This window comes from Pterocles gutturalis, unplaced genomic scaffold, assembly GCF_000699245.1.
Source record: "Pterocles gutturalis isolate BGI_N339 unplaced genomic scaffold, ASM69924v1 scaffold14993, whole genome shotgun sequence".
NCBI classification, from domain to species: domain Eukaryota; kingdom Metazoa; phylum Chordata; class Aves; order Pterocliformes; family Pteroclidae; genus Pterocles; species Pterocles gutturalis.
The window spans coordinates 490-24,397 of record NW_010123291.1 but is presented as its reverse complement, the minus strand read 5'-3'; the positions used below and the strand labels follow the sequence as shown (position 1 = coordinate 24,397).

General features: G+C 37.9%; 1 protein-coding gene across 1 annotated transcript in view; it reads left to right on the top strand.

The window, feature by feature from the left end:
• LOC104464975 (matrilin-2-like) overlaps nt 1–23,591 on the top strand; it is a gene marked incomplete at its 3' end in the record, with an annotated part of 39,090 nt that extends 15,499 nt beyond the window's left edge. Inside the window, 7 exon segments of the mRNA XM_010077858.1 lie at nt 3,050–3,172; nt 7,426–7,548; nt 14,109–14,231; nt 17,536–17,658; nt 19,106–19,222; nt 21,453–21,575; nt 23,469–23,591. Coding sequence (XP_010076160.1) covers nt 3,050–3,172; nt 7,426–7,548; nt 14,109–14,231; nt 17,536–17,658; nt 19,106–19,222; nt 21,453–21,575; nt 23,469–23,591 — 855 coding nt within the window.
• Between the last annotated feature and the right edge of the window lie 317 nt (nt 23,592–23,908).

Genomic DNA, 23,908 nt, shown 5'->3' with positions numbered 1-23,908 from the left:
CAGAGAATTTCAGCTGTTAGCAGCTTACGGATTTTAATTTAAGGTACTGAACTGCAGGTAGGATCCTTAATATTCTTTTGAGTCTGGGCGATGAAACTTCCTGAATTTCAAGAGAGCGATCTACATCTCCTAGCCTCTGCTCCCTACAGCACCTACATTCCTCCCAGGAAATGTGGATTTTTTTAAATTTTTTTAAGTCTTCCCCAATGTGGACCCAGAGGCAGTAGCTGAGTCAGGCATCTGGACACCTCATTTCTTTGCTGGAGCAGTCGAAGGCACCCCTCTGATCAAGTCTTCTGGGACACAGTCTGCTGGGCTTCATGCTGTGGGAAGATACCTTGGGACCTGAGCGGTCCTTGTGTCTGGATTGCCCTCATGGCTGTGGGAACACGATTTCATGGTTCCTGTGAAAATAAGAGAAAAACCTGGCCAAGTGATGAAGCTCTGTGGGGAAAATAAAAAGTAAGCTAAATTAACTGCTGTTTACCCATGGATGGCAGAGGCTACCTGCTGCCTAGCAGCTCTGTTCTCAGAAGAACCCACATAAACTGGCTGTGCACCATCCTCTGCTACGTCTCCCTACAGTTGCTGCCTCTGGCTGATAAAAGTTTGGGGGTGTCAGAAACAGCAGTTGAAGCCAGGAGATCCCAGTGGCTTCTTTTTATTACCATTCAGCAAGGTAAAAAAGAAGCAAACAATACCCTGGGAAATCAGAGGCATGAGGAGTGAGTGAGGCAAGAGTTGGAAACTCAAAAGAAGAGAAACAGAAATGGGGACAGAATCCAGGAAAGGATGTGGAGATTGAATAGCAGAGAAGTGAGACAGAAGTTGGGATGGAGCAGTCGAGAGCAAAGTCTTTATTATTCTCCTGTAAAGTAGATAGTGATGTCATCCCCATTTTACATTGGAGGAATGGAGACGCAGAAACCAGGTTAAGACTGTCGGGATTGCCCACTAACTGTAAATATTTGACCTTGTGCAATCCCTGGTCTAATTTTCCAGGGCACTGAGCATTTTTAGACTAATATAACATACCAGTCATAACTCTGCAGCCTTCCCTTGTAGCTGAGAGAGCCCTGAATTCTTGCAAATCCAGATTCGAGTGTCTCTAGCAGAACACATACAGAGGTTGATGCTTGCTTGAAGATACTGGTATTATTGACTCGCCCAAAATCAAATAACGACCCTGTGACATAGACAGAGATAAAATCTAGTTTGCAAAGCTCACATTCAAATTCCTTAACTATGAGATCGCCCTTTCTATTACTTTAGTCCCTGGCTGTGTCTACCAAACACCTCCTGCAGCTGATGAGGTTGCAGAAATCATACAGGCAGCAGTGTCCTTCAGCACAGAAATCTGACTGATGGCCGGGATACCACTGATTCATTGAAATTAGAGACACTTTGGAAAAAAATATATGTGATAGTATATCAGAAGATTGGTAACGTGGTAACAATATGTTCTCAGAAGGGACTGAGTTATTGGGATACCTATCATTGAATACTTCTTTTTTTTTTTTTTTTTGTTCATTTTTTAGTACTCTGTTTTGCAACTTCATGTTCTTTTGATGTGGGAGGACTGACTGTTTTTGGAGTAATATTCTATAGATGCACATTCTATAGCATTAGTATATGGTAAGATTTTCTGATGCTTAAACTACTGAAATGAGGATATTTTTAATTTGTCATATTTGAAAGTGCTGCTTTGGTCATAAGAAGCTATACCTGATGTTGAAAGCTAGTGAAATATAGCCAGGAGGAAACTTCTGCTTAGAAAGTATCAGAGGTCATAAACTTCATTTTTAGAATAACAGAAAGATGAAAAGAGAGGAAGTCTAAGGAGGTCTGTATTCACACAAATAAAAGTACTTGAGAAGTTTTATTATGGCAGAAAATTATGAGATCCAAAAAAGCTGATCAAGAGATTTGGTAATTGTGGTGGTTTGTATATTAGTAACAGATGCATAATTCTGGTAACCAGTCCAAAGACCAGATACATTGTATGTCTCTCAAAACCACATTTTTTTTTTCCACGAGTACCACACATACCACATGTCAAGTTATTTATCAGGCTTCTGTTGTGTCTGCTAGAAGATTACTGTTAATATCTATTCCATAAATTTTGAGCTTTGTTGACCAAGCGCAATAAGGAGCACATCAGTCTCTAGTTGTTGCTGAGCAAAATAGATTATTTTCCACACGATGATCTCTGAGAAGTAATTCACTTATATATTATAGAGATTACATACAAGCAATGCTCCAGTGGAAAGAATACATCAAGGAGATTTTTTAGTTCCCAAATACTGATCTGGAGAAAAATAATTGGACAGAATGGGCCCACTATTCTTTTTGTTTATTACTGTCTCAGTCTGTTGCATTTTACTGCTTGCTACATAAAATGCAAACCGATTAAAAATAAACTCAGAAAGACTTACACTCTGGAGTGTAGCTCAGCTCAGCTCCCACTTACTGAATCTTAGAGATGAATGACCTCAGTGTTGTCATGTATTGCTTTTATGTTCCTCAGCATTGATAACTAAGCAAGGAAGATTCTTCATCAAGTTGTTTTCTAGTCATTCTTTAGTATTGTGCTGTGTGGTAAGTTTCTCCATTCAAGAAATTGAATGTCCTCCAGAACAGTTTGTACTTAAATTTCACTGGTTTTCTAAATTTTAATGTGGTAGGTTTGTTTCATTGTTTTCTTGGGACCACCAGGTAATTAGTGTTTCCAGATACTCTATTGTATATTTTCATTTTGTTTATATCTCCATTCCACATGTAATTTCATATTCAAAAACATGCCACCAATGTCAGCCGGAGAGAAATATCTAAATTCCTACTTTTTTTTAAGGATAAATATGTAGTACTCTTCATTAAGGATTTTTTTACAGCCTTTTACAGCTTCCATTTTTATTTTTTTTACTGTCAACACTTAAATTGAAATTTCTAAATTACTTCAGTAAAATTTTCTACATCTTTTGGTTTTTTTGAGTTGTGACCACAAGTAAGTAAGACCAGCAGTTAATAATGTTTTACTTTTTCCTTTCAGTGCCCCATATGTGTAGTATTGTTGAGCATCGCTGTGATCACTTCTGCATAAACACCCCTGGCTCCTATGTATGCAGATGCAAACAAGGATACATTCTGAATGCTGACCAGAAGACTTGCAGCAGTATGTTATCTCTCTTAACGTTTCTCTTTCATGCTCCCCAAAAGTGCTTAACATCACATACTCTTTTTCTTGGGCTCATAAAGAAGGATGGAGCTCAGTATGTAATTAATGGTACTCATCAGAGAGAGTCTGAAGAGGTGAAGTTGTAATTCTCTTTCTTGTTTTGTGTAAATGAAGTTCTTATAGTTCTTATTTCTTTCTGAAATAGATCAATCTCACTTTTATACACAGCTCTGCAGGTGTAAACCATGACTGCATAAAATTGCATTTGAATTTTATTGGTGTTAATAAGTTCAACAATGAAGCAACAAAGAAAGAACTGTTTTATCTCACACGAAGTAAATCCAACTACTTTTGTAACTTGTCTCAATAGCAACCAGTACTGAATAGTACAGACAGGTGCCATAAACCCCGTACTAGAGAACTGTGAGATAACTTGTCATTCTGAAAATCTCTTCCTAGCTGCTGGTTGAAGTAGAAGCGTTTGCAGCCGTTCAGAGAATAGGTTCAAAAGTCTTGCTTATGCTCTCATTTCCTTCTCTAAAAGGGTTGACTTTTTTCAGTTTGAAGTAATTGGTTTTATGGTTTATAATAACAAACTGTATTTTACTTTAATTGTGATCTTTGTAAGCAGTATTTCTTTTGTCCATTTTAACCTGCTTCCTAGTAATTAACAGCAGACTACATTAAATGAGTATGCCAAATTTATTTCTGTGTCCACCATTATTTTAAAGAAATTATGTAATACTATTTTTAATTACTTGTGGAATACGTACTTGATAAAAATGCAGTTTCTTATCCCACGACAGTGCATGGATTCAAGTGAAATTTGCCAAACTGATTTTAGCCAGAATAAATATTTTGGAAAACGTCTTTTCAAAAAGCTGGAGGAGACAGTCATGAGAGCATAGGATGTACCCCTCACAACTGGTAACTTAGAATTAAGGTGAAGGATGAAGGCTCAGATCCTATCCTTGTGTTTGAACTTGCATGTTTCATATCTCAGTAGAGTGCCATAAAACAATCAGGTAGCTTGGGATTAGAGGGTTCTTAGTCTCTCTTACTTAGTGTTGTATTTTATATCAAACACTTAATGCCCACTGTGTCAGTGTCTGAGGTGACCCTGCAGCTTGGGGATTAGAGTCCTTATATGTGCAGTGGGACACATGGTGTCAGTCAGAACCTCAGTAAACAGGAGTGGAAACAAAAGAATGTGAGCACCAAGTGATTTGGGCATTCTCACTGCTGTGTGGAAGCATCTTCAGACCCTTTGGGCTACAGCAGGAAACTGCTTTTGAGCTGTTCACCTCCTATGATGTCACACACAGGATGAGTTACTTTTAGGAATCTCTGTTTTCCAGTCCTTCTCACCAGCATCCTGCACCAAATGGAGAGATTCGTCATATGGATGTGTGTGAATTTTAGGGGAATTTTTTGTGTTAAATGGAACTAATTGAACACTTTATTCGTGTTTTGTTTCCTCAAGAAGAAGCAAAAAAAAATCAATTCAGTCTGGAATATTTCTTAATTATTATTTGTTTTAGCAGCTGAGCTAAGACAAGAATAGTGATAAGAACAATTTTTCACACAGCCTATTTTCTCTGCTTCTGCATATTTGCTATAGCTCTTCAGAAAGAGGGTGGTCAGAATCCCAAATGATGGCCCCCAACTGTGTAATCACGTATCAATAATATTATCTGACCTCTTCTTTTCATTGTGTACCTCTTAAAATGCTTCTCATTTAAAACTTCTGTGTCCTTTAAACCCTTCTTTTAAACCCTCCTCATGCTATTAATTTTCTTTTAAAAAATTTAAGAAAGAATTTTTTTGCTTTCAATTTTCTGGAAATTATTTAAAATTCAAAATTTCTCTTTTTTTAAATTTCCTCTCACACATTTTCCCTATCCTCACCCCTAACATCAATTTTGACAATTGATTTTTTTTGTGAGTCAATTAAAAAAAATTGAATTACAAGTATGAAAAATGTTTTCTTTATTGTGTCTTACTTTTTTTTATTGTGTTATATTTCCATAGCATTTATCAGCCAGTAGTTCAGCTTTGGGGCACAGCACTGCAGTCCTTCAAATTACAGATTAATTTCCAGGATAATTTTGGAATTGTATGTTTTCCTACTGGTGACCCATGCACAGTAGCCCTCAGTATGTTCCCTCTCGACCATTTGTTGAAACCCATTGCTGCATTGCTTTACTTTTTTTTAGCGATGACTCAGTCTTACAGTAGTTTTCCCCACTTACCTGTCACGCGTGATTTGCTTGACTGCATACTTGCTTTGATCATCGATCAGATGATACTGCGTTGCAGTTTGCTAAATATGAAAGGGAAATGAGTCATTCAATGTGTTTGTAGTCTACTTCTAATGAATTTTTTGTACATCATCACTCTAAACTAATTTTAGCAATTATCACTGGAAATCTAATATTGAGAGCCATCAAACTGGCCTTATGTGCTAGGATGGTGCAAATCTTTGGTGAAGGAGGGAGATTACGCAGTAGCAATCTAGACAAGGTCAGACCGTTAGGTCTAAAAACTCGCCAGAGAAGTAACAGAATTCATGAGGAAAGGGGACCAAGCCTGGACAAACTGGACAGCTTATTTCTGGAGGTTGGGGAAGAATGGCAATGGAAAAACCCACAGTCTGTGACCATTTTAGTTACCTTCATTGGCTGCTGGTTGTCCGCCAGTGCACAGAGACAACATGTTCCTCACTTGGCCTCTAAGTAAAATAAATCTTCATCATGTTTATGTTTAGTGCAATACATGATCAACATAAACCAGATGTATTTACCTGAGGTTTGGATGTATTTGTCAGCTCTTTCATGAACAAATAGCTTCTTTACATGTGTATTTTAACACTTTCTAATTTAAACAATGCAGAAAAGGTGAATGGTATGTACCTAAATTTATACTCTCTTTTCATTCTTCTGTAACAAAAGTTATACTCCTTTTTTTATTCTTCTGTTCCCTTTTTTTTATGTTGTGAGATTATACCATATCAGTACTCAGTTCTTAAAAGCTCTTAACTGAATGGATTCAATCAGCATTAAATTTATAACTTTGCTTCAGGCTGGAAAGGGGTGCATTCCTCTGGAATTATAGTTTTGTTCCTTGATACATTTTATTCTAACATTATTTCTAAAAAAAATATTTCCTTGCATTAAAGGAAGAAAATCTACAATACTTGTGATTTGCAAAGGATGCTCCTTTCACATGATCTAGTCTAACTTTTCCAGAGAAAGCGTGGTTGTGTCAGATAATGGCTATTCTCTACTCATTACACTGTATTTGTTTGTTTATCTTAATCTTTTCCCTTCTTCTCTTGACATGTTCAGATCTTACATGAATACACAAAATGTTACAAAAGAGGAAATGTAGCTGAAGCAAGCTGGAAAATTATCTATTTGTGCATGTTTATATTGGAACAAGAGAGTTAAACGACTTCTTATGCTGTTCATCATGCTGCTTGATATGAAGCAGACAGCTATAAAAGAAAATTTGTATTTGCTTGGCTACTTTTCTCAAACATTTTCCAAAAGCCTTTTTTCGTAGCTGTAAAAGATCGTTATGTGTTGAGCAGTCTTTGAGCCTGATCCTGAGCAACACAACATACTCTGCTTTCTAGAGATTTTACTGGGGAAACCTGAGGTTCTCGGAAACCTTTAGTCTATGGAAAAGAAAGCCCAATATGCTTCATTTGGCCAGGTGCTGAACTGACCGTATTTGTCATAGTAATTTTTCTAATGAGGTCTTTTGCTTGGGAGGGGTAACTTGCTATGATATTTTGCACAAAACTGAAAAATTATGAAACTCAGAAATGGAATATCCCCAGGTCTGTTGGTGTTGTGTTTTCCTTTTCTTTCTCTTTCCAAACTCATCACAGTTTATTTGGGAGAGTTGTGACACAAATAAACACTTTTTTTTTTCCCCAAGAAAACTGAAGAATGCCCCCTTCAAACTTTTTAGAGAAACATACAGTGAAGCAACTCTACTAGGCACCATTGGCCCATCAATAGTCGTTGCCTTCAGCTGAAGCAGTGAGCTCCTTAGCTGCGAATGATTGTTCCTGCTGGCATTAGACTTTCACTGTTTGACAGAACATTGGCATGATCAGTGTCAAAATGACCTAATCCCTAAAGAGTTATTCATAGGTTCCTGGAATTTATTTTTGATTTGTAGTCTACCTGTGCATTACAGAAGGTCAAAGAATTTCATATTCATGCAATTATGTTTTGTAGCTCAGGACCTTTGTGCTGTGGAGAAACATGCCTGTGAGCAGATTTGTGTGAACACACCTGGGTCTTACGTCTGTCAGTGTTATGAAGGGTATGAGCTTGATGCAAATGGGAAGAATTGTGTTGGTGAGTATGAGTTAAGCAATTCACATTTATCTCTTGACACAAACCAAAGGGAAATTCAATGTAAATTAATATCCAGTTTAGCAACAGACAATGATGGGGAGCTCTTTTTTCCTGTATGAGTGGTGGATAAGGAAGAATACATATTGACACATATGAATGGTGACTTGGGGAGATTGTTCCAACTAATTTCACACAGAAGGTAACATTGCTGTTTTGAAACAACACACCAGATGTTTTATTCTAGATCCATCGCCAGCAATGTACTGGCATGATATATGTGTCTCTTCAAAAATGAAGCCAGACAACCTTGGTAGCTCCTCTTCATTAGACATGGAAAAACTTGGAAGTGGACAATTTCTTGCCATTTCTCACTTGGTTTTATGGTCATGCCAGGAGAGATTTCAAACTCTTTTTGGAAAGATGACTTTAAGGAAAGTTTAGCTCCCTTTAAGAACCCATATGCCTTTGATTCTTGCCTTGGGCAGTAAAGAAGCAAACATCAGCTCTAAGAATTACAGCTCAAAAGAGTGAGTGTGTTAATAAAGTATAATGATTTTTTAAGATAAAACATACTTCCCTCTCTATTACTATTTAAGTATCTTACTCTTCTTCCCCATTTATACACAGTAAATACTTTTAGGATAATCTTTTTCACTAGGCTATTAGCATTCTTGTAAACTTTTCATCCCATGCTACATTTTGGGAAAATACTGTCTTCTGGTATCCACCACAAAAAAACCCTAGTGAGTCCTTGAAAAAAATCACCTTATTTGTTAGGTATTCTCTTCAGGCAAGCAGTTAAATGCATGCTTAATTTCAATCACATGCTGAAATCCTATGGAAGTGAATCCAAGTGAATCCTTGGCCCCAAATCTGCCAGAGGCCACCACAATGCTTTTGTCCAATAGCTTACTCTTTCTTGTAATTTTAAACAACCCTAACATGATATAATCTGTCTCTTATTACCTTCACAGAGCTATTACCTTGCAGGATAATCCTATTTTGAGATGCAAAATAGAAGACAGTTTATGGAACTGAGCTTTCTGCACATATTTTCACATGGGACACACATGTGAGGTTTTGAGGTTTTTTAGAACTAGGATAACATATGCGACTTTGAAGAATATGCACTCTGTATTTACTCTTCAGAAATGTTTCCCTTACTTGTAGCTTCGTGATCTCAGTATAGAAGTGTTGAAATTTCTCAACATAATTTATCCCTAGCTTAATTTGGCCACTAAAATACCATTTTAAGAACCTGCTCTCTGAAGTGGAGTTGATTTGAAATTACAGCTAATGATGGCTATTTAGGCTAGAAGACCTCTTAGATGTTCTGGCCCAAATTTCTACATCTAACACTCCACAGAAGTTCATCCAATAACCTTAGCTAGTCCTCATGACCTTTATCTGTGTTAGGATAACCCATATATTTCTGTGCTATTTGTTTGACTGTATCCTGAGACAGAAAATCCATTACTTCTGTTGGTAGGTTCTTTCATCCCCAGTTCTTTCATACCATATATTCTAATCTGAAATATTCATGCTTAGTGTCATCAGCTGTTGTTACTATTTTCTCTCTATTAAGTTGAAAGGTCCTTTACAGCCCAAGATATTCTCAGCTGGAAGATAGCTACCGTAATATCGTAGGGATAAAAATAAATTTTGGTGAAATTTTTTGTGTGTCAAACCTAAGATTATCCTCTATAATAAATACTAAGTCTCTTTTTCTTTTTAAAGCTTCAGAATATTTCCATGCCATTTATTACATTTCTTACAGTGACACTTGTTTTTTTCTTGTTAATCATTTCTCTGAAAAGTCTGAAGAGTGCTATTTGGAGCTGTGATACATGTTTAACATTTTTTTCTACCTCCTCACTGACTCTGTCATGGAGAGGTACAGGCCCATTATAATCTCTATTGATGACATTTGAAGCTTTCATATTCTCAGTTATTTTCAGTTATTTTCAAAATACAGTTCAGGCATGGGTTCACTATGGTATCTTGCATGTTATAGCTATCTTTCCTCTCCACTTGATTTCTATTCATTTATACCTGGTTTAGCAAGAAACATGAATTCATGCTGTTCATACCCCTGCAATAATTAGCAGTAGTAATTGTGATTTTAAAGCACTTCTGGTTTTCAATTTTCTTTTGCATTTATTTAACTTTTTCATTTCTTACTGATGCACATGAATGGTTCAATGTATATTACTTATGTTTTACCTGTGCAGAACTTAGCCTCTTTACATTTCCTGAACAGGAAAAGACTGTCTTTGTAATTTGCGGTTTTGATGCTATTTTTTCTGCAAATCCTGTTAGCTGTCAGTCTCTGGAATTTGACTTTTCTGAGTTTGAAATTTTTAAGGAATATGCTACTACCAAGAATGTACAGCTTCTGCAGGTGTGATCGCCAATGAATAATCATTCTTGCTGGAAAATCTTGTAAAGGAGACTAGGTAATTGTACTGAATCAGTAGTGATAACTCTCAGTTTTCATTACTCTTAAGCTAGTTAAACCATTCCTTTCTGTCAGGTATTTATTATCAAGTGAGCAGGATCAGAAGAAGGATCTTGGTGTACACATATACCAGAGACCACTGAGAACAACGACAGTTTTGTAAAAAGCAGTGACTTCATTAAGGTTACTCTCTCCTCTTCATCCAGAGAATAAGGAGAGAATTTCAGTAGGACACACATATCACTGTTCTCTCAAAGAGCCAAAGGTTTCTCTCTAAGATATCTAAGACTTCTAAAATTTTAACTCCAGTAAAAGTAAATAAGAAAGTGCAGAAAACTCATTTGACAGACAGGTTTATTATGTTCTCTTCCTCCTTTCTGATGGGTGAATTGATCTGGTTAAGAATCAAAGGCAGTGCTAATTGCTTTATTGACACATGTGTCAGCCAGTTACCTGAATGGTAATAATGAAATAAAATCTCACAACCAGCAGTTCACAATGTCTCTATTCAGAGTGACTGCCAGTCAGTCTGAGTGTTTGCAACACGCCGTTTATGAACAAATTTATTGACTAAACGATATTTGAAACTGTCTGCTCAGTGGTAAGTATGGCTGGCAGAGCACTATCACTTTGCCTTTTTAAAGAACTTTTCATGTTAGCTGCCATTAATGAATGCACACGAACAAAATCCTGTCAGTTAAAATTTGGTGGTAATGAGCCATTCTTTCTCCATCGTGCTGCTGGACACTCTGTCTGTCTTCTTGGTGTTGCTGGACATGCCGTCCTCTCTTTCCCGGCGCTGGTGCTAGGCTGGCTCTGTACTGCTGCAGCTGTTGGGCTTGGGACCTCTTCTGGCAGTGATTTGGCTGCTGGCACCTTTCTGCAGTCCTGGCACCACTAGATTTTTCTGGCTGCTTTCTAGGTTTTTACGAGTCTTCTATGAGTCTGCTTTACTATTCCCCTATGTTCTATTTCATCCTCCTTATACCTTTGCTTATTCTGTCACCTTCTTTTCCTACCCTTTTCTTCTACCCTTCTCCTTAACTTACTTCATTCTCTTAAGCCTGAATAACCTATGTAAACATCACAGGAGCAAAAAAGCAATACCAGAGAAAGGTGACCTGTGCTGTCCACAGTTCAGAGAGGGTAATGTGAGCACCCAGAATGCAGAACTGGTAACTGGAAGTAAAAGATGGCTCTCATCATTTACAAACTAATTCCAAGCAAGAAAAACAGGGTGGAACAAACATGGGGAGATGACAACGGAATTAATTGCTTTCTCAGTAAAAAGATCATTCATTCATCCTTTAGAAAAGTTTCTTATTGAAATAGGCATGCGCTAACATTAAAAACAGTGAGATCTCTTAAGTGTTCACATTCTAGTGTGTATCTCCTGACTCAGTACAGAAATATAAAAATAATAAAACAAAAAGAGGGAAATATTATTCTGCTTTGCTCTTATACAAACTGTGTATATTTTCTGCATACCAACTAAAGGATTAGAGTACTTCAATAGAAGAAATATAGATTTATAATTTTTCTCAGTCTTTTCAGGAAGACTTAACTCAATTCACTTACTTGCTGACTGTTATGCTGTTGACAAGTTTCCCTTCTAAGCCAGTACCACTGAAATGAAGCACAAAGCTAAAAGTGAAATTAATTTGTAGGTCAATTGCTAGTGCCAGTCTGCAAGGCGAAGCCTGCCTGGAACTGGGGCAATTTGTATACCAAAACTATTGAAATAAGGGAACAATATTTATCTCCAAAAGTAACTGTCAAGAGAATGTTCTCACTTCTTAATTGTGTTAGTGGAAAGGCATTATTTAAATTGGTAATGCTCATTATTCTTACGGGCCAACAGACCTACTTCTGTGAGTAAGAGGTCCCCAGAAGGCTATAAATGGAAAAAAGCAAGCCTGGAATAATTAGTTATTTCGTTGGGTTTTTTTTTCCTTTCTGTCCACAGTACATTAGCAGCTACATAGCTGTAAGAAGGCACAGTTCCTCCCTCAAGAGGTTGTCACCTGAAAGTGCTTAGGGTCATAGTTGCTCAGATGTTGATAATAAAGCATTCTAAGACCTGTTTAGTTTTCTCTCAAACAACAAAGCTGGTGAAGGGGCTGGAATGGATGTCCTATGAGGAGTGGCTAAGGACTCTAGGATTGTCTAGTTTCAGGAAAAGGAGGCTGAGGCATGATGTTATGGTTCTCTACGGCTTCCCGAGGAGGGGACGTGGAGAGGGAGCTGCTGATCTCTTCTCTTGGGATCCAGGGATAGGACACATGGGAATGGTTCAAAGCTCTACCAGGAAAGGTCTAGACTGGACATTAGGAAGCATTTCTGTACTAAGAGAGTGGTCAAACACTGGAACAGGCTTCCTAAAAGGTGATCAATGCCCCAAGCCTCTCAGTGTTTAAGATGCACGTGGTCAATGCCCTTAATAACACGCTTTAACTTTTGGTCATCCCTGAAGTGGTCAGGCAGTTGGATTAGATGATTGTTGTACGTCCCTTCCAACTGGAGCTATTCTATTCTGTTCTCAGCTTTGTAATCATTAGTTGGGCAGTTGCAGGTATTGTGGTGGAAACGCATTTCATTAGGGTTTAAATGCAGAGGAGGAGGCGACTCTGTGGAGCGATCCATATGGCCTGCTTCCCAGGTATGGTGCTAGATAGAAAAAAATTATGTATTCTTTGGCCTACTTATTTCTCAATGTGTCTTTTAAAATACTTGAAAATGTGCATGTGGTAAGAATTAATTTAAGAGGAAAGCTGACTAATTGTATGACACATTATATCCTTGAACTATATATTCAGTAAATACATTTTTATATGAAGCTATTCAGTCTGGAAACAGGAAGGCACTTGCCAGGAAAATGATCTCACTTAGTAGCCAGAAAGTAGGCTAATTTGACTTGATTCAACACAAACATTCTGAAGAGTTAAAAGAAACTCAGAGTAACTGAGTGGATTATCCACTTTCCTGACTAGATGACCCTGACTAAATATCTTAGCACACCTGAGTATGCACATGATTTGCAAAGGCAGGGCTATTGAAGAAGGAACTGATTTCATTAAAACAAATTACTGCCTCTTAAATCAGTTCAGGAGGCTCAGCAGTATAAAGTAATGAAAAAATTACCTAGCTGGCAAAGAAAGGGAATCTGTCTCCTCAAATGTCTGCGTGGAGCTGAGCACATTCCTATGTTCTGCAGAAAGAATCAGGTAAATTTGCCTAACGTGGACCTGGCAGCTCTTTGGGGACAGAACACCTGCTTTGTAACTTATCTTTAATTTCTTCTAAGAATGTCTTTGTGAAGAAAGACCATAACCTCTAAAGAAATAAAAAAAGAAAAATCATCTAACATCTTTAGCACTTTTGAATGGGCTTGACTGAGCAAACTCTAAAGTATTACCCTTTGGCAATCTATCTTGTAAATATGGGTTTGTGTAAGAAATGACCAGACTTATGAAGTCAGCGACTGGAGTAGCTATGATATTTTATTTCTCTCATATAAAAGGCATTATATAAGCAAAATATCAGTGGTGAATATCAGTCTGAAGTTCTCAGGCTTCGCAGCTGCTTTGTACAGGATGATTCTAGAGCACTTCTAGAGTTCTGTGACTGTCCTCAGTGTAGACGATATTGCTGTAAGTCTCCTATATACTCAGGCTGCAGGAGCAGCTCTTGAGAACTAAGGAGAAGTAGAGCAACTCCAGGAGTGAGACTGGAGAGACAGAAGACAGAACTAAATCAAACAAACTTTGCTACACCCTGGTCTACAGTGTGAACATCTGGACAGAGTTACTGACTGAGGCACGGTTTCCAGATCTGAGAAAACATGTTGAGAAGGCTCCTGACAATCTGAGGGTTGATAAATATTCAAAGGGTAGAAGAAATGATCCAGGACTCATATCAAATCTGATTTACCGACTGGTGTTGAAAGTGCACTACTTTTTGCAGAAAAGTTCTTCAGGACAGAAGTTATGTCAGCTTTTTTCTTTTTTTATAGCTACTATGTGTAACTAGTACCATAATATCTATGCATAATTGTTCTGGTTTTGTTTTTCTAATTGTACATGTTGGTCTTGCTCTTTTTCAGTTGTAGACTACTGTGCTTTGGATAACCAAGGTTGCCAACATGAATGTGTTAACACTGAGGACTCCTATTACTGTAGATGCCGCCCAGGGTTCATTTTAAATCCAGACAAAAGAACTTGCAGAAGTAAGTTGTGATAAGGTTTAACTCTGAACAGTTTGTACTTCTTCTGTCTTCCAATTCTCAGCAGTAATACTCCCACTGGTCCTGGGAACACTGGATAATGCGTCAGGAATAGGAAATGTTGGAGTATCCTGGAAGCCAAAGGTCTTGAAAACAATGCAAGTTGTTTTGGAGGTAGATTGGCTTTTGGGAGTAGGGGCTAAGGGTAGAGTTCACTCCTATGAACAGGAAGCTTTTAACATTAAACCGGGCTCCTTTTCAACAGTAAGAGCCCAAAGCTTTGTCTTGCATAGTCTCTTTGATTATCCAGATTTTTCAATTAGAATATCATCTCCCTAGCTAGGTAAACAAACAAGTCTGTACAAGACAATTTATAATCAGTTTGGTTTGTAAGACAAGCTAAAATTAAATAGGGTAGTTCTACAATCAGAGGAAAAATGGCAGCCTATTTTCCTATGGATTTTTCTTGACAATGAATTCTTTGATAGTGTGCCAAAGCTCTGGCAACATCAGTATCTTTTACCAAGCTTCCATGTTTCCACCAAGTTATAATAACTTCATGGCTTTGCTTATTTGTGGTTTGTCAAATTTGATCGATACCAGGCTAACAAGCTCAAAAATTACTGGAGATGGAGTGGATATAAAGTGGAGGGGAACTAATGGACTAGAAGGTGCTCTTCCAGTAATTGGGAAAACAAGCTAAAACCTCCACAGTGTTTAATGTCATAACTCACTTTTAGGAAATGTGAAGGGAAAACCTTTATGTACCTTCCTAGTAACTTTTCATCGTAAACATAGGTGAGAGCCTGACATTAAATGCAGCTCCCAAGCCAAGGGGCAGAGGCCACAGACAAGGCTTCTCACAGCTCTGTGCATCTCTGCCATGTTAACTGCCTTCTGTTTTGTTGTAAATGCTTTAATTTAGTTTAAAATTAAGGGAGAAAATTCCATCTGGTTGCAATTAGGGAAAAACCAAAGCGACTGGACATGGTAGGCCATAGAGATTGATTCAGAAGGAATAGTCAGGGAGGAGTGAACAAATACTATGTCAAATCATCTTATTTAAAGATGCATGTCCTGAGTCTAAGTATAAATAAAACTTACTAAGCCCCTTCTCCTTACACTCAGTATCTTCTGAGCCTTGCTAATAAAATAAAGAATGAATGAAAGAACTGTGTAGTTCTTCACGCTGCAAAAGTCAAGAGAAGATGAGAGCTTTTCAGAGGAAAAGTGTCCCCTAGCTCCCATTTGTTATGAATCATGCTGCCTTCGAGTCAATGTAAACAACATGAAGAAACAAACTTCAGATCTCTGGATTTAAAATGTTTGTAAATTTAAAGCCTTTAACATAAATTTCTACATATTTGGCTTCCATACTGTATCTTGGGGATGATCACCAGCTAGCAGAGACTCACACCCATGCCAGACCAGATCGCTGCATCAGCAAGCAGGAGATCTCGTGATTATCTCAGAATCCTGGCTTTCCTTTCAAAAATAGAAAGTAAGCTTTCATGCTCGTGGCTACAAAGAAAAGCTTGAAAATGTAAATGTTATCAGTACGGTCACGAATATCTGACAAATGTTTTCTGTGGGAATTACTCCAAACTTCTTAGAACAAAATACAAGGAGCATGGCTCGTGAGGGCAGCCCTAACAGCAGCAGAGTACTCTGTGTGCGCTGGAAGAGAGCAGCAAATTCCCATTGTCAGTGAGGCAGGGAGAGGTTTTATTACCAAGGGGACGTTTGCCCCTCTTGCTGCTCCCCTCAAGAGGATAGATGCTAGCTTCTGCTTGTCCTTAAGGGTGCTGAGCCTCAGCTGCTGTTCTTTAGGGGAGGCCCCTGTTTGAGTTGTGGGTGGGCTCACATGAGCTGTAGCTGGTAGAGACCTCGTGTTAGCATCCTTAATCTGCACTGTGTTAATGAAACCCTGTGAAATCTGGTTTTAGTGTTCCCAACATAAGAGCCTCAAGGTTCTCAGCAAAGATAATAACACATATTTTTCAACTCTTGTGGTCATTTTCAGAATCGGTTAAAAAGGAGAAGTCTGTTCTGCACACTTCAGTTAGCAAGGGTTTGAGCAAGTAAATTCAGCACAGCAGTGAATAGGTCCAGAAGGCATACAGCTATATTCCTCTGGTGCACACACGTAGCTTTATGGCTTTTGTCTCTTCAGTGCACTCTTGAACAAATAATATTTTTTAAATTTTTTTTAGTAAACAGATAAGATATCCCTGTGTTACGTGTGTGTGTGTGCATATGCTGTCATAAAAAGCTTTGGTGAAGGAAATGTTCTATAAATATATGGAGTTCATAAATTATAAAATACTTCTCTCAGGTGTTCTTAGAAAGTCACATTCCACTTTATTTGTCCTGGAAATATTGGTGGTTTATTATTGCTAAGGGCTTTCCTTATAGATAAAGGCTCAATTGCATTAGCCCACCACACATACAAGAGAAGAACAGTTCCTGCCTCAGGAAGCCAATTGCCTCTGGGAATAATAATTAACCTCTGAATATCAGCTTTCATGTTGTGTAATGAGGTGTTCAAAAGTGCCTGGATGTCTTTAAAAGTGTGACTTGTTTATCTACTTTTAGCAGTGCTGAGGGATTAAGACCATTCTTTCACTAGTATGAATTAATTAACTTCACTGATAGAAAGCTAAGTCATGGCCAGAGACTACATCGAAGTGAACATCAGGTTCTTTGGCTTCATCAGTGGTGGTAAACACGATGTGGTCAATATCCCAGTGCTTACTGCACAGTTACTTTCCTTTTTAAGGTACTTTATACACAAGTAGTGGCTGTTTCTAGACTTCGCTCCTCTTCCTTTCCGTAATCATTTTGAATGGAAGAACGATGCAGCAAACACCCAGAGCTGCTAAAACACGAATGCTCCTGAGGACCTGATTGTCCTGCTTTGATCTAATGAATGGCATTCAAAAGCATGTTTGTGTATTTATTACAGATCATCTCTAACTTGCTCTGAGTAAAATAAAGAGGCAATTTTGATGAGGCAATGTGTAGGGCTTAGCTGCAAGATGTTAAATATTTAAGATTCTAACTTCTGTACTGCATGGTGTACATAGGTTCTTGAAGAATTCATAAAGTGTACCTATCAGGTATACCTAAGTATAGCAGATATTTGGAAAAAAGGAACTTTTTATTTTCATAGTTTGAAACAATATGGTAAAAAGTCAGAATGATGCCTAGGGAAAAAATAAAATAAATCTAAAGAAAAGAAAACAAAGTAACTGGTTTTTACACAGGGTAATTATGTGCCTCACTGACACAACTTTTTCCCATTTAGGACCAGACTATTGTGCTATTCAGGACCACGGCTGTGAACAGGAATGTGTTAATACAGATGATTCCTATTTTTGTCAGTGCCAAGAAGGGTTTAGACTTAATCCAGATAAGAAAACATGCACAAGTGAGTAATCCTTTGGACACAATAAAGTTCATCTGCTTTTATTTCTTAAACCTGCTGTGAATGGTTTCCTTTCTGAAAGGGTGAAAGCTTTCTCTGTAATTAAGGTTGAAACAAATGTTTCTTTATAAACTTGAATTTTAACTGAGCCAGTTATGTTGGAATAATATACTGTTTGGGGTTTTGTAGCCTAGATTGTATATTAGACGTTTTCTGAAGAGATTTATGGAAAGCTGAGAAGTAGTATAGGAACCAGAGTGGCTCAAACCCAGTAAGTCCATTACTTCTTTGAAACTTTCTGACCTTGCCTTGTAGTGACACAAACAGCTTTAAAAAACAACAACAACAAAAAAATCACCTGGCTTTGTCCAGTTGGTTTAGCCAGGGACAGATATATTTCATTAACTTGGGAAAGAACTGGATGGGTAACGGAGCTAAACCCCCACAGTTTGTAAAAAAAATAAATGTAAAAACAGCCTCAGCGATGTCACGGTTCTATACCAATCTCACATACTATTTACTTCAAAAAGACTTTCGTGTTACAGCTCTTCTTGGGTGGGGACCTGGAATCACAGCCAATTTTCAATGTAATATTGTTGAAGTTTAAGGAGAATATATTCAGCAAAATGAATTAGCCTGATCTGGTGACTCAGTTCTTGGGGGGAAGAATTGTACCGCGGATATTTTATGAATAAGAAGCTTGTCTAGAGCAACATAATTCTATTTCTAGATTCTCATAAAATTTATCTGGGTTTGGAACTGTATTTGATTTCAGTCTTAAAGATGCATTTTCATGAAGCATCTTTGCCTACACAGTGCCGTTTTTACAGCAACCCATGCTATTCAGGCTTTTACTATTTATACGGTATTTTAAGTCATTCAAGTTTTTATAGATTGGATGTGCTCTGGTGAGTATAGGAGCAAAAGAACATCATTGTATAGAATATTTATTGCCAAGGATGTAATTGCAAATTAAAGGCAAATTGTAATTCCCATTTGGGATATTTTTCCTTAACCTTCGGAGGCTTTGGACTTGGCTGTAAACCTAGTGATGTTTCCAGGATTAAGTCCTATTCCAGATCTTGTTATAATAAGGCTCATACTAGATCAGCTTGTAAAATAAAGCAGAAAATTTGCATATGTGGCACATATGTGGCACTCTTTATAAATAAAATCAGGGAGAAGGCGTCACTGGTGAGTAGCACCATGCATTCCTCCTTCGCCACGATGCATGACTTCTGACGGCTACAGGAGCAGGTCTACGGGAGTCAAAGTCCTGCGTAGCTCAGTGTTTGCAATCCGCTCTCAGATCCTCAGCTCACTATCAGCTTTAACAGGTGTCAGAAGCACAGAATCCATTATTGTTTAAGATAAGTGAGTTTTTCTAATCCATTTTACTTCAGAAACCCTCATGGCTGGCTTGAATTCTTCAGTGTTATTCTCTCCACAGGAGTAAACTTCTGTGCTTGAGGTTAGCATGAGTGTATTAACATGGAAGAGTCATTTATGTGCAGATGTCATCCTGGATACACCCAGTGCCACGATGGCAATACGTGCAGAAACACGTGTGTCTCATGAACTGCACCACTGCTTACTGCAGTGGGGCGAGGTGTGAACGGAATGAGAAAACACTCCTGGGTCCCTTTTGAGATCTTTCTGAGCTGTGCAAACATATGTTCCTGTGAAGCCCACCACAAGCCAGGCCCAGTGAAGTAATGCTATAGATCCCTGATCCAATAGAGAACTAAAGCATCATCTTCTCTAATCCAACTAACTGGGAAAATGTGTTCAGCCAAGGTGTCTAACACAGAGGCAGTGCTTGCTATTGAATATCTGTATCATTTCTACGGGCTATGTAAACTGCAGCAAACCTGACAGTGATACATGCTGATATGTATATTTCCAGTGATCTGGTTGACAAAATGTCCTCTTTAAATTGAAGGATCAGTGTTGCACCAGAAAAACCCAACAATATTGCCCACTTGACATCAGCCAGTTTTTAGAAGATACTTTTATTGCAGTGAACCATTTTGCACATCATCGAAAATATTGGCAGCACTTTTCCCTGATGTACTTATGACGTATCTTTCCAAAGGAAAGTCACTGAAATTAAAAAAACGTTGATAAGCCAGGGAGTAATTATTTTTAAATAAGCTGTTTGTGATTGATAAAGTTGTATTTAAGGAAACTTGGATGTGTTTCAAGACCTCAGAACTTTTTAACAGTTATGGTTGTAGGCTATCACAAGTTGAATATCTAAAAATCAATATATCCTGTCCCTTCCTCTTCTTACTTTTTTTTTTTTTACACATGTAATGAAGCAAACATGATGACCAAGTTTACAGTTATACTAATTTCTAAAGCCTGGTAATTAGCAGCTTTGTGATTACTCTGCCCTTTGAAAGAGCATGAGAACCCAACGTATTTAAATGTTAAAATTCACGTTAGCATGTGTGTGTTGTATGGTAAAAGACAGTGCCAAACAGATGCAATTTTTCACAGAGAATACTGGGGGGGGTGGGGGTATTTTCTTTTTCTTTTCCACATTTTTTGTGTGCTCTTAGAAGTTACACAAGCCTCTTCATGATGATGTAAATCCTTGGAAAAAGGAGAAAGTTCCAACTGGAACTTGCTTTAGCTAGTAAAAACTGACACCTCAGCTTCACTTGTTCTAGCCAACGTTATCTCAGTCTATGTATGATGGTAAATCTGGACCTTACTGCAGACTCACTGCTTAGTTAAATAAACTAATAAACAACAATATTTAGAACTAAGTAATTTTACATGAAGCACAGACCATTTTTTTATGTAAACAAATAGCTGCAGACATGCCTGTTCACATCTGCAAATGATTTGCAAACAGAGACATATGAGACTGTGTTTGTGTCTGAGGGAACTCCGCTACTTTTGATCACGTTAAGCTAAAGTGATTTGGGCCTATAGAACTAAAAATAGCCATTAACAAGTTGGCAATAAAATATTATGAGGAAGTTCAGTAAAAAGCTTTTTTCCTAACATGTGCTTTTGCTATACTTGCAGAGTCAGGAGGTTCCACAGTACATCTGGAAGTGCACGTATCTCACCCCACTGCTTTGCTCTCCATTCTATGAGACAATATTTTTAAACCCAGCTCACACCTCTCTCTCCCTTCCCCCACCCTTCATCTATCACACAACCAGTTGCATACAAGACTGAAAAAAAAATAATCCATTTTGTCTTACTTGGAATAGGAAAATCAGAGAAAAAGAACATATTAAGAGACTCTCAGACTGATAATTTGTATTTGTCCCCCTCTAGGCTTTAACTGCTTGAAGCTGTTGGCAGGTTAAAATTTTAAATTCTCATCCTGTTGAAAAAGATTTTACTCTTTATGGAATAATCTGAAAGCCATTATTTGTATTTAAAGAGTTACTAATATTCGTACTTTGTTTTATGGTGAACAAAAGAGAGAGGCTTGCTTTCTAAAGAAAGAAAGTAAGTATGATTCTGCGGGCAAGACCAGAAGGAACTTCAAGGTTCTCCCTTCACTCTGTGTTATTTTCCATTTGTGATTTTTGTCAAGGGAGATCCGCCCTTCATCAAGTTTGTTATCTCTCACGTGGGGTTGTCGTATTAATTTCACTTAGGTGTTATTAATTAATTCGGGTTACTCAAATAGGTGGGGATACGTCATAAATAAAAAGCTGTACTGATCTTTTTCCCTTCTTCTGCAAAGGCATCGTGTACTAACCACAGTGTCATAGTGTATTATCTACAGCTCCAATTTGATTTCTTCAATTATTAACACCAATCAATAGGAGTGGACCACTGCGCTGAGAGCAATCATGGCTGCGAGCAACTGTGCCTAAATACCGAGGCCTCCTATGTCTGTCAGTGCTCTGAAGGGTTTGTCATCAATGAGGACCTAAAAACCTGCACACGTAAGTCTTGTGAGAACCTCCTTGATCTCGGCTCACCTGGGAAAGGTTTCGATTTTGATACAGGGAAACGGACACCCCTTCAATTTATTCGTACTGTCTGCATTTTGATAATACTTTAATAATTATTTGAAAGCAGAAACAGACAGAAAAATTACTTGGGAAAGGGTACTTGTCAAGATAACTGTAAATCCTCACGTATTCAGAAAAGTTTTGGAAGATCTGTTCATCCCTGACTGACAGGGATTTTGCCTGTTGACTTTTCCTGGAGCTCTTTGATGAGAAGGTTTTGGCCACTTTTTCTACAGATTATAGAGGAACATTATTTTTCAAGCTTGTTGAGTGTTGGAGTAGCTCTGGGGTTTGCTGCTTTTCTTGCACTCAGGCAACACAGCTTTAACAGAAGTCAAACCATAAATGTTCAGTCAAAAATTATCTAGGGAGAAGTGAGGCAAATCAGCAAAGGCAATTTGTCTTTAGCCTTGTCTTTGCCTCCAGACTAACCTTTTTAGCCCCATCCAACACCTTGAAAGACTTTGCTTCTGTCTGCCACTGCAGCTCTGTAGAAAGAGGCAGAGGTAATGCAAAAGCAGAACTACTGATCTTTCGAGCTCCCTTCCAATCTCTAACATTCTGTGATTCTGTGATAGTACGTGTAACAGTGATAGTGCCTCCTAGAGACCGTTTATCTAGACGTTTATCTAAAAGAACCAATGGAAATTCAGAAACAGCCAAACTATGGATTTTTATCAACTTGCAAATGGAAAATCCATTTTCCTTTATAGTAAAAAGAGGTGAGTTTTGCACTCGAGTTGTTTTCCTCTAGGCTGTACTTAGAGACCTACCAGAAACATTAAAATGGTGCTGTGGCTTCTGGAATCCCTCTGTGCAAGGAAACTGAGCCCTTCTGAATAGCTCCTCTTCTTGCCAGCATACTCCTCTCCTCATATGTATTTAGGAAAGAGGTTTGTCCTATTCCTGAGCTCCACAAGAGTTGTTACAACCTCGTGGACATGCTTAGGCTATCACAAAAAGAGTTTTGGCACTTTGGGATGTCCTGAATGAACAGCTGAATGCATGGGGTTAGCATTTAACATATACCATTCATAAATGGAAAAATATCTGGGAATTACAATTCTGGTGTCATATACACAGGCACGAGTATCTTAAGACAGCTGTGGGAACACCTGAATAGCAAACAGATTTCTACTCTGACAACTAATTACAAAAAAAACCAGTGACAGTGTATATGTAGCCAATAGACAGTAGTGCTGCCTGCAGGATCCCAGGGGTCCTATGTCTCTGTATTATAGAGAAGAAATACTTAGGATATTTGAGATTAAAAATGGACCATATTTGATAGTACTTGTCATATCCAGTCCTTTGCAAAAGCTTGAATAGTCTAAGCCAAAGCCCACAGAGGTCCCTGAGAGGTTTTCTGCTTGCTGGGTCAGGCACACAAGTGAGTTCTGGGAACTGCCCCCTTCCATCGGGACATTTAGAGGCTGTATTTAAAGAAGAATGTTCACAAGGTAGCTTTTGTGTCTTTGTCACGGTTTTATTTAAAATCATTGCTAAAGTGTTTTGTTATGTTGTTTGTTTTTTTTTTAAATTCAGTTTGTAAGTACTGAGAGGTGGACTCCATTCAGCTATGTTAAGCATAGGAAAGTATGATTTCTCAACTCTGCCTAAAGCAACCAATGGAAAGTACACCACAAGGTCTTCTTACATTTCGTTGAAGCTATACATACATTATCAGATAAGGAACTGGATTATTGTTTAAGCAGTTCAATGTATTTATATTTACTTGCTTGTATGCCATGCAAATACTAGAGATGAAGAATAATTGATTCATTATTTGTTAATTGTTTTAAATAATTTTAATTGCTCCTGCAGGAGTTGACTATTGTGCTCTGAGTGATCATGGCTGTGAACATTTGTGTGTAAATGGCGACAGATCTTATACTTGTCAGTGTTTCGAAGGATACAGGCTTCGTAATGATGGGAAAACATGTAAACGTAAGTTATGATTCAGCAACTCAGATTTTTGTAACACACATAGAAGAAATCTATAAGGTAGGATTTAATTGCCTAAATGTTGTTCTCCAATGTCATTTTAAATGCTCGAGAAGTTCGTAGTTTCCCTTTTGGTGTCATATTTGCTAGCAGTATGTCAATATCTTGGATATGCTAAGGCATCTAAAGTGGTAATGGATGCATACTTTTAGCACCTGAATCACACCCAAAATGTCTGTGCTGTTTAAAAAGTAGCCCTGAAACTGGGCTGCTGGGGATACAAAACTTTTATTCTGACTTACGTCCTTATGTGGGACAAC